Here is a 12357-nt window from a genome sequence, read left to right as displayed (position 1 = left end):
TATTATTACATTCTGAATTATTGTCCCTTGTAAATATTTGTCTATTTTCATTAAATCCCACATCTATTTTAAGTTTATGCGTCTGTGTATTTGTCGTGGAGTTTGAGCATAAACCCCCCAGTGCATCCATCTGTGCCTCCATTAGTCCGCCATTGCGCCCTGTCCCTCCCGCGTGCGTTATAATTTCTGAGGATCATGGTTGAATAAATAATAATAAATAAACAACTAGAACAGGCCCTCGGTAGAGCGCATACCTTCGCCGCCGCTACTATTTTCCGGGCACATTTGAAAAACGTCATTTAAAAACGTCCATGACGTCACAACCATCAGTCCGATGGACATCAAATTTGGTGTTAGACGTCATTGAGGGCAGTCCAACAAAATGGAATGATAAACACTGAAAAAAAATCGAAAGTTTAAAAATGACGTCATCTTGTGACGTCATTTTGACGCACTTCCAATGACGTCACTACCAATCGTGGACTACCATCCTGAAAGCTCTTATTTCACGGAACATTTTAACGTTGGTTTCATGTCAACAGCTCTATTAGATCTGAAGTTATGCCTACAAGTATATTTTGACCTTGAGTGTGACCTTGACCTTGACCATACAGTTAATTTGCAAAACCTGTTCAGAAATAAGCAGATATTTTGGTACTGATCATAATGCCTGGATTTAGGACATTTCCTTTACAAATTACATAGATATTTGAATATAAAATATCTGGACATTTTAGCCACAATTGAAAAACGTTATGTTCAAACGTCAATGACGTCATAACGGTCAGTCTGAACGACATCAAATTTGGTGTGTGACGTCCTTAAGGTAAGTCCTACAAAACGGTTTGATCAAAACTGATGAGATCGAAAATTGAAAATTTACGTCATCTTGTGACGTCATTTTGACGCACTTCTGATGAGGTCACGTCAAATCTGACACCACGTACCCGAAAGGTATTTCGTCATGGAACAATATGGCGGTGGTTGCATGTCGATAGCTGTCTTATGAAGGAATTTATGCTCAAAAGTTTGTTTTTGACCTTTTCATGACCTTGACCTTGACCTTTGACCCTATCGCTCCCAAAATCTAATCAAATCGTCCTTGGATAATCACTAATCATCCCACCAATTTTCATGCAATTCGGTTTAATACTTTCTGAGTTATGCGAATAACAAACAAACACACATATTCACAAATAAATAAATACACAGCGACCAAAACATAACCTTTCGCAGAATGCAAAGGTAACAACAATAACTTCCGATATTTCATCACATGCTGTTACGTCACATCCGATTGCCTCTTCAGTTTGCTCATGTCTTATTCTTAGTTCCTCCTCTGTGAATATTTTCTGTTTGAGGATATTGTCACATCGACATCGAAACTTAAAAACAAATGTCCGAATATATTTTAAAATTCGTGATAGACTGATAAAAAAAAAAAAAACACAACAACAAAAATAACAACTTCAGATATTTCGTCACCTGCCTTCACGGAACAAAGGAGAAAAAAAGAAAATGTGCCTTGACGGAGAAAATAAAAGTTTCGGGTATGCTAAACATTACCTCGGCGTGTTTCCACTTATGAGTAACTTACAAGGAACTTGTGTCGACGTGTGTCAACGATCGCATATCGTGCCTACAACTTATTCCCAGCGTAGCGGAACGTGTGAGCCATACGGCGAGTACGTCGTAAAATTTTCAGCATGCTTGAAATTTCACGACGTACGAGACGTACCACGAAATATGACAGCATACTTCATCGTTTTTCAGCGTGCTCTTAACGTATACACAACTTACCCGTAACGTATTCGACGTGTGCCACTTTGGTTCGGCAAATTTTTCATAGGTCAGCATACGCTGGCTAAATCGTCAAGGTGTGACTGCGTGGTTGACACTTTCAATTTTTAGGTGGTTATGATTTAAATCTGCGTGCGGCAGGTTTTTAACAGGCTACGCCACGAGTTCGTCGGCGATACGTGCAGCGCGCTATGCCGAAGTTAAACTATCATTGGGCAAAGGTTGTGAACGCCAACAACAGGCTAAGCATTCGTTGGTATACGTTATCTATAAGACAACAAAACGTTGTGCCCGTTACTAATATGTTATGCATACGACCAACACGTTATGAATACGATCAAAACTTTTTTAAAAAACCATCAAAATTTCAGCGTACGCCTACGTTTTACATACATTTTTATACGTTGCCATTGCTGGCTAAATCGTCAAGGTGTGACAGCGCCTTTAAGATGGTGGTGACACTAGGTCTCGGTGTCACAAGGACTATGCTCCAAAAAATATTGCAGAGCTGTCAATCCCTCATTTATAGGGATATTGGTGTACAGAGAAGAAATATCCATGGTGAAAAGAAAATGTCCATTTTCACCTTTCTGAAAGTGAAAATTATTAAAAAGATGAATTTCATTGGTAGTATCCTTCACACAAGTATGTTGATAAAGTAACAAATTTTGCCAAAATTCCAGAGGTATTTGCGAATAAGTTACATGGATAAATTGAAGGTAGATACAATAGGCTGACCTGGTGTATTGGGTTTATGGGTCTTAGGATGCAAATAAAAAAAATTTACACCAAGGGTTATTCTGAATAAGATTGGCAGCATTAAAAGGTAAATCTCCTTCAATTATGGAATCTTTCACCATATTGGGGATATTCTGCTCCAAAGTGGGATCTAATTCCATTAGAATACATAACTTCCCATCGAAAGCTGGTGCATTGCTTCCTCTTCATACAAATCACATCTCCATACAATAACTGCACCACCTTTGTCAACTGGTTTTATCACATACTCCATGTTTTAATGAAGAACTAGAATGGTCTCACATTTCCGCTTAGAGATGTTACGTTTAACATGGATATCCAATTTGAGTATATTATATCAACATCGTTCCGGTATTTTAAGATAAAAACATCAACAGCAGGGTGCTTGCCTTCTGGAGGTGACAAGGAAGAATGGCATGATTTCAGTCCTTCAAATGGATCCTGAGTTGAGTCTCTCTTGTCCTTGTAATGTGAAAGGCAACAGGAATCGCCTTTTAGAGAGAAATGAGCCAATAGCCGCATCTGTCTGACCAATTTTTTAAAATCCTCCCAGATTTCAAATTTGTCGATTCTTTCAGAAGTTTGAATGAAGGACAGTCCTCGTTTCAATATTGATCGAATATCTTATGCAAGTGGTAAGTTCAAGGGTATGGTAACAACCAGGTTAATGTTCTCCATTGTTGCACATATGTACTGATGGTGGGGTCTGAAATCGTGAAGTCTCTTTTTCTTGTTTAAAATAAGCACATGATAATATTCACAATTACAATCGTGAATAATGCCTGGTGTTGGCGTAATGGTTAGGGTGGCGAGCTTGGGATCCTGGGGTCCTCAGTTCAAATCCTGCTCTTGCATTGAATTAATACCAGGTGGGATTGACTCAACCTGTCATCCTTCTGAGGTTGGCAAAAATTGGTGCCAGCCTGCTGGTATCCTGCATCGCAGTGGCAACCCGTCCAGGATTGTGCCCAATAGCCCAGGAGACAGCTTCAGCAGCACCGACGCTCTGTACAGAGTTTGGTCCCAAGGGTATCGATCCAAGCCAAAATGTGCGGGGGGGGGGGACAGGTAACTGGACCCTTCTCCCAAGGTGTGCCCAGGAAATAGATCACCACGACAACTGCTCCCCACGAATCGATTAGGCGACATGAACAATGGACTGCAACGTTTTTTTTCAGTTCCAGATAAGGTATATTAACACAGTGTATTAATACATGTACACATACAGGTACATATACTGTACTGTATTTATTCAAATAGAGTGTGACGGTTCGGAACATTGGAAACGAACGTATTTGCCAACTCGTGGGGATCCAGTGCTGCCAACCGATCACTGTGGACGTGGCAAACGATGAGATGGTTCAGCCTTTGTTGACTCATCGTACTTCTCAGCCAGGTTTTCAGATGCCTGAGTGCACTGAAGGAGCGCTCAGCAGAGCAGGAGCTTGCTGGGGAGATCATGAGCAATCGAAGCAACCGTTCAACCTGCGGGATCAATTGGCGCACCTCCGGTACCATCTTTTGGAAGATGGCTTGGTAATCCTGAATACAGGAACCAGTGTACTGCTTCTTGAAGAAGAGCAATTCTTCTTTCAGACTCTCTGACAATTCTGGATAAATGGTAAAGGTGTCAGGGTCATACTCTCCAGAGAGTAACATCTTTGCGAGGCCGCCGTACCATTGCAAGTCTGTAGAGGTGAAGTACGTAGTCATGTTCGACGTAGCTGAATCGAGCGCCGCAAAGTATTCTGCTCTATACGCGTCTTCAGCCGTTGAAAGCTCGTGGGGTGGCCGCCTCAGTATCCAGTCTACAAGGAGCTCTCCTCTTCCTATGAAGAGCGAAATGGTCAATGCCGTGTTCTTCCATCTGTTTCTCCATGTGGACGAATGTGACATGGAAGGCCTCATTGCTGTGAAGGTGCTGTATCTGCTCTTTCACACTCTTGCCCAACTGTAGCATACCCGCTACAGTCTGCACTGGTGCTTGCAGGGCTCTGTTAAACCCTTCCATGCACTGTAGGAGCGGTAGCGATGCATGCAGACTGAGCAAAACCTTCCCAGTCACAAGGTTTCCTCGAATGCCGCTTGCGCAACAGCCAGTGTTCGAGCCGAACTCCGTGGAGGCCTTCTCGAGTGCATCCAAAATGGACCCGAAGTTCTGGATGACTGCGCAAACATCATTCCAACGAGTGAGCCACCATGTAGGGCAAATTGGTTTCAGTCCGGTCGGTGAGACGGAGATGGGGTCATTAGAGTGCAAATTGAGGTGCAGGTGTTTGAACTTTCCAGATTGCGAATACAGTTTGCCAAGTTCCTGCACACAGTCTAGAGCATCTGGAATGAAGTTCGCACTCGCCATCGCCTTGGAAGTGATCCGGTGAGTGATGTGCGTGCCACAGTGGACGTACTTCGCAAGTGGCTGAACCTTCTTCACTTCAACTTGGCATCCAAGGTATGATCCTGACATATTACTGGCTCCATCGTACGTTTGTCCACGGAGATTTGCAATCGGCAGCTGTAGTCTCAGTAGCGTGTCGTTTAACATCGTAGCAATAGCAACTCCCATGGTAGCGTTTATTTCGTACAAGCCAATGAGATCCTCCTTAACGTCGAGGTCCGATCGCACATATCTGATGCATATCGCTCTTGCTCTATGCCACGGATATCTTGCATTCCATCCACTATCACCGTGAACTGGACTTTGATGTCTTGGCATATTTCTCAACACAGCGTGACTCATTATTGACAATATCTCATTTTGAATTTCAACGCCTGTGTAATTTGTTGTTCATTTCAACCAGTTGGCCAGGTTTGCATCATCTTCAGACCGTAGGCTCGGTAACTTCTTGAAGTTTCCCTCAGAGGCATCTTTACCTCTAATCGCACAACCTTCTTCTGCCAGGTATCTCAAGGAAGTGATAATCTTTACAAGAGCTTTCTGAGCGAGGATTTGATAGTCTTTGATCTGAATTTCTATCTGTGCGCGCACGTCTGTCTGTTTGAGGGCATTGATTATCTCCAGGGCGATAGCGTGCGGCTTGCTTTTCTGGTGAGCGCAGAATTTCTCTAAGGCCTTCTTCCAGTTGCAGAAACCACTCCCAATGAACGTGTCTTCGAAGCTCCTTGAGCAAGCACCAAACAGCTTCTTCCTACTTGTACTCACGCATGTATAGCACAAAACCTCACCGAATCGCTCGTCGAAATGAAGCCATGGGAAGTCTTTGAACCATTTCGCTTGAAATTTCAGCATTCGGTTAGCCAGAGTCTGAGTTGGGATCGAATCCGGATCTGGTTGATGTGGCATGAGTAGTTCAGGACACTCATCATTATCACTCATGGAAACAGCTGCACCAACTACTGAATCAGACGCCTCAATGGCGGGAGGCAAGGGGGGATCCGTCCAAACCTCGTCAGTAGGGTCTTTCGCCTTCACCTCTTTTGAAGGATGGAAAAAGTCCAGGATCTTGGTATTTTTCTTCTCCATGTTAGGCGTCTAATGACCTGTGCCCCGTTCTGTAGCGACGCAAGTTGTGACACATCGCCGAGACGAACGCATATGCTCAACGTAGGTACCTACTGGAAATTCCTAGTTTCGTTTTCAGCTGTGTACAGTGTATGAGTGTGAGCGACAGAGCTGCCGTCAGTGGGTGTGAGCAGCCAGCCAGCGCCGTGTGTAGAAGAGACGGTGCATATAGGGGGCGACGGTAGTGTACATGATGTACACTACCGTCGCCCCCTATATGCACCGTACAGTACATGAGGTATATCGACAGTGTGGGGCTGCATGGTATAATGACAAGAATAGCAACGAAGGCTTATTGCTGCGTACCAACAGCTATTGCTTGATTTTTTGCCTTTTTCAAATAGGCATGGGACTCGAAATGTGTCAGAATATACTCTGTCCCCCCTGGTAAAAAAAAAAAGTGGGAGGGACATGTCCCCCCCCGTCCCCCCCCCCCGTAACCCTCTCCTCCCCCTGGGATTGACGCTGAATGAATCTGCAGATCATGAAAAGGTGGTGATGCTCCAAGCACAAATTCTGCAAATGCGCTCGATGTTTCATAATGTATTGATGATGAAATGAGGCACTTCGGCGATAAGATTCCTTTGTGACTTGCATCAATCGACATGAGCATTGATGATAGTTGTGTAGTACGACATTGCATCTCAAATTGTGAATATTCAAATTAGTGGAAATCACAAAACCCTTAGGAATCAATTTTCACGGAGACAGGTCGACAGAAAAGTAATGCGGCTGAAAAAAAAAACCTTGACTGGGAGACAATGGCGTTTCTGAGTTGAAATGCACAAGTATGAATAATGGAAGAAATATGATCAAGATTGTTATTCAAGCATCTTCTCAAACAATGAAGGAGACATTTATGTTCAGACATATTGAAAGAGTCACAGAAGAACACATAATTATTATTAAAAAGATAGCCTGCATCAGTGAAATATGTTAAAAAGAGAAAGAATCAGGGTCAAAAAATCCACCATAAGAACAGAAAGTAAACAGCTGACATTTTGGGTGTGCAACCTTTATCGAAAGGCTGAAGAACCCAAACATTTACTGTGATTGGAAGTGAAATTATAAACAGGTGCATGATTAAAGAATCAAGATATGCTCGGATATATAAAAAATAAATAATTTAAACAGGAGTGGATGTGTGGCCAGGCACCCCTGTTGGCCAGAACCGTTGCAGCAAGTGCAGATGTGGCAGAGGTTCATGATCACCATTTCAGTTCAGAGGTGCTAATTGTACGTACTCTTATGAAACGACCTGCCAACTCAACTCTTGTGGGGAATCTACTCAACACAATGGTTCCCAAATGGTGTAAGTTAGTTATTATGACCATGCATTCTGCCCGTGTGGTGGGATGTATACGTTTTAATAATGGCCACCAACCTTTGCCTCCGAGCCAAGGTGTATGCATATTAGCTTAGCTTGACCATATCTCTTGGTCTTCAGGTGGAAGTGCAGTGCTTTGGTACAGCTGATTTTTAAAAAACTTTTTTCCCATTAAAAAGGGACCTCTCAACAGAGTGATGACCAGTAGTCCCTGAATAAAACACATTTCTGGTTGAATCATGCATTTTGTGCTTGTGCGCTAGGATGTATTTAATATGACCATAAGCTTTGGCCTCAAGGTCGAGGTGCATGTGTACGAAGATTTGTTTAGTGTACTTTGATCTTGGAGCCAAAGTACACATGTTTAGCTTTGTTGGTTGTTTTTCTATCAATGAAAATAAATTTTTAAAATATAAAAGAATGCTCAACAGAGATTATGGTGAGAAAAACATCCATGGACCGATTCCTTTCCAAAAGGAATAAATTCTGAATCGGGGGGAAACTCATTCTTCTCGCTCCTTTAAGGAAAAAATAAAATGTACATGAAAAAGGTTTACAACAAAATGTTCCTTTTTGGGTTTAACCAAGTAGTTGAAAAGTGGATAATTCTCCTCCTCATTCATTCTCCTTATCGAAGAAGCAAAATAAATATAAAACAATGATCAATCTTCATGAAGTTTTACAGATCGTTCTGGACTTGGGAACAAATGTCAACATCTGTACAAACTTGGATTCACATTGACTTAGAAAGTGTTGTTGAAAAACAGGCTGGGTACTCAGATAATGTGAATAAACTTGAAAAACAATCACCTCCAATTACTCCGACACAGAAGTAAAGCTGCACGATGCTGGTGCAGAAGGATGCCAAGAACATACCACTACTGGCCAACACTCCCCCAATGATAACCACGGGTCTGCTGCCATAGGTATTCACAAGCACACTGCTGATTATACCTGTAAAACACAAATAAAGATGTCAAACATTCCACCATTATGTACATGCACAAGTAGTGTGATGTTTATTGGGTTTGGTCAGTACAAGTCAATAATTTTCAGTACAAGGTCAATAATGATCTGGAGAGATGAGCAGAACATGAACAGGTTGAACATGGTTTGATTGAATATTAAAACGTCCATGTTAAAAACCTACATCGATTGTTACAGACAATCAATCCAACCTTTGTTCAGCGGAAAATGCTCCGCATGACAGTTTGTCCAGGATGCCTTTGTTCAGCGTTTTTTCCGCACCAAACCGTGTTTGCACAAGTCCTCACTGAGTTTTGCCAGTTGAACATGTTGCTTCCTGGATGGGATAGTTTTAACGTTTGATCTTTCTTTTTGCATAGAAGTTATAAAATCAGATTCCAAGTGAACTAACTCCCCACCCTGGTGTTTATTAGGCCAGTGTAATAAAAAAAAATAGGTGTTTTGAACAAGTGGTTATTCCCATACAAATCCAGTGTCCTTCTTCTTATGGTTCTTTATTGGTATCAAAAGAAGAACCAGTCAACAACAATCCAAACCACCACACATATATACACACACACACACACACACACACACACACACACACACACACACACACACACACACACACACACACACACACACACACACACACACACACACACACACACACACACACACACACACACACACACACACACACACACACACACACACACAAACATTTAAAGGACATTTTTCCCTGCTGGAGCAGGGTTAGCCTTGCGGGTCCCATGACAATCTTCTATTATGGTTCCCTTTTTGAGGCAATGCTTTTTTATGGCCGGATTCCCTTCCTGACACCAACTCTTTAGTCGCCTCTAACGAGACACAGAGATACGGTGTACCTATTCTAAACCAAGGAAACACACCGGGACATCCCAGCAAGCTGCTCCTCATTCTGCCGACCTCGGAAGGATGACAGGCTGAGTCAACTCCACCTTGTATTAATTTAACGGCCGAGCGGGATTTGAATTCAGGATCCTACAATCCCAACCCCACCATCCATTGGGACCATACTCTGTGCAGAATGTTGGTACTGCCTAAGCAGTCTCCTGGGCTATTGGGCACAATCCTGGACAGGTCACCACTCCGACACAGGATACGAGCAAGCTGGTACTTTTTTTTGCCGACCTCAGGATGACAGGCAGAATCAACCAGAGACGACAGGCAGAGTAAAGATAAGTTTAATGCTTTGGAAATTTCACATTTTCTTGTGTATGTATGGGGGAGGAGGTACATAGCCTTGCTTGCTTAAAGTAAATAGGTATATCGGCTGAGTTATGAGACTCGTTATTTCTTTAAATTATCAGATTTCACAACAGATTTCAACACTTATCCGGACGATATCCGATCCTCAAAACCGAAATAATATTTTGATGATATAGTTTAAATCGTCCGTGAGAGTACATCGTGGAAATTCGTATTATATAATGCATGAAATTTCCTCAAGCTCATAATTTGAAAACTATAGCACTTGCAAAAGTGATGTATACAGCCATTCTTATCTATGATGAACAGGCATTCAATAATATGATTCAGGAAGGTGGAAAAAAAAACTTTATCGTCAAGAAATTGTTGTGGCCTGTTCCAATTCAAGGCATGGTTGAGCAGGCCAAAAACATGGTGGCTTCAGACCCCAGCGAAGTTACCCAGGATACGCCTCACGACCCCATAGAAAGCGGTGACCAAGGATGCGCCTGATAAAGGATATAATTAAATAATGCCGTTAATTATCTTCAAAAGGATTGTTTTAATTAATCCAAACACACAATTTTCAGTCATGCACTTCCTTGGAGTTTTCTTAGTAAGCATGCAAAGTTTCAGTCTGATAGGTTTCATGGTTTTGGAGTTATGGAGCACACACACACGTGTATGTATATGCAATATATATATATATATATATATATATATATATATATATATATATATATATATATATATATATATATATATATATATATATATATATTAATATATATATATATATAGTTACGGTTCTCGAAACTGTATGCATACAAACATACAGTTGGCCCGAAGTTCGTTTTGCCATTAAGTCCTTGGGAAATTTCTGAAAACTGTGGGAGTTATTCTGAGGCTACATTGGGCCTCGAGACAGATTCACTTGTCTCTTCCTTAATCCTTTCCAAAGGGATCTTAAGGCCAGTCACACCTTGATGTATTAGCCAGGAATGGTAACGTATAATAACGCACGTAAAACGTTGGCATACGCTGAAGTTTTGAGGTTTTTTTTAAGTTTTGGTCGTATTCATAACGTGTTGGTCGTATGCATAACGTATTAGTAACGGGCACAGAACGTTTCATTGTGTTAAAGATAACTTGTACCAACGAATGCTTAGCCTGTTGTCGGCGTTCACAACCTATGCGCAACGATAGTTTAACTTAGTCATAGTGCGCTGCACGTATCGCCGACGAACTCGTGGCGTTCTCTGTTAAAAACCTGCCGCTCGCCGATTTAAATCATAACCGCCTGAAAATTCGAAGTGTCAACATCGCAGTCACACCTTGACGATTTAGCCAGCGTATGCCGACCTATGAAAAATGTGTCTAAAACGCTGGGACACGTCGAATACGGTATGGGTAAGTTGTGTATACGTTAGCAGCACGATGAAAAACAATGAAGTACGCTGGCCTATTACGTGGTGCGTCTAGTACGTCGTGAAATTTCAAGCATGGTGAAAATTTTACGACGTACTCGACGTATGGCTCACAAGTTCCGCATACGCTGGCATAAGTTCTCGGCACGCTCCGCAATCGTTTACACGCGTCGGCCACACGTTACTTGAAAGTTACTCATAAGTCGAAACACGTCGAGGTAATGTTTAGCATACCCGAAACTTAATTTTTAACCTACGGGTAACGTGCTTTGAACATATTAGTAGCGTAGTTTGAATCTATGAGTAGCGTGCTTGAACCTATGTCTTGTCTTCCGGACGACCACAGAACTTACTGAACATGTTTCTAACTTACAGCTACCGTATAATGGCATATTGGCAGCGTTTAGGGGAATTGGTATATAGAAATGGGCTTCACAAGAGGAACCCGTCAGTGTTCCTGACTCCATGTTGAGTAGATGTCAATGTCACTGGCAGTAGCAGCAGTAGTAGTAGTAGTAGTAGTAGTAGTAGTAGTAGTAGTAGTTCGAGAGAATTTAGTGATGTCGATGTTATTAGTAGTAGTTCGAGAGAATTTAGTGATGTCTATGTTAGTAGTAGTAGTAGTAGTAGTAGTAGTAGTAGTAGTAGTAGTACTAGTACTAGTAGCAGTATTAGTAGTTCGCGAGAATTTAGTGATGTCGATGTTGGTAGTCGTAGTAGTTCGAAAGAATTTAGTGATGTCGATGGTAGTAGTAGTAGTAGCAGTAGTAGTAGTTCGAGAGAATTTAGTGATGTCGATGTTGGTAGTCGTAGTAGTCGTTCGAGAGAATTTAGTGATGTCTATGTTAGTAGTAGTAGTGGTAGTAGTGGTGGTGGTGGTAGTAGTAGTAGCAGTAGTCGTAGTTCGGGAGAATTTAATGATGTCGATGTTATTAGTAGTAGTAGTAGTAGTAGTTCGAGAGAATTTAGTGATGTCGATGTTCGTAGTAGTAGTACTTTCAAGTAACGTGTTGCAAAGTGTGAACAACGTTCGTGTAGCGTGCTTACAAAACGTCACTCATAGGTTAGAAATAAGTTTTGGGTACGCTAAACATTACCTCCACGCGTTTCGACTTATGAGTAACTTACAAGTAACGTGTTTAAACGTGTGTCAACGATCGCATAACGTGCCTACAACTTATGGCCAGCATAGTGGAACGTGCGAGTCATACGCCGGCATACGTCGTAAAATTTCAAGCATGAAAAAATTTGAGGAAAACCCAAAAGTTCAACGTTTCAAGCCAGCGTACTACCACTTATGGCAGTGTTTTTCAGCATGGTCTTAA

At 41.8% G+C, this 12357-nt stretch overlaps 1 protein-coding gene across 4 annotated transcripts in view; it reads right to left on the bottom strand.

The window, feature by feature from the left end:
• Positions 1-12357, bottom strand: part of LOC147018449 (monocarboxylate transporter 2-like) — a 122824-nt gene that overhangs the window by 31399 nt on the left and 79068 nt on the right. For all 4 annotated transcript variants that reach the window (XM_085898092.1, XM_085898095.1, XM_085898096.1 and 1 more), the window contains one exon: positions 8220-8363. In XM_085898092.1, coding sequence (XP_085754218.1) covers positions 8220-8363 — 144 coding nt within the window. The remainder of the gene's footprint in view (positions 1-8219; positions 8364-12357) is intronic.

This window comes from Eptatretus burgeri, chromosome 10 (assembly GCF_056783735.1).
Source record: "Eptatretus burgeri isolate ZD-2024b chromosome 10, Ebu_testis_v1, whole genome shotgun sequence".
In the NCBI taxonomy this organism is placed as follows: domain Eukaryota; kingdom Metazoa; phylum Chordata; class Myxini; order Myxiniformes; family Myxinidae; genus Eptatretus; species Eptatretus burgeri.
This window is presented reverse-complemented; position numbering and strand designations above follow the sequence as displayed.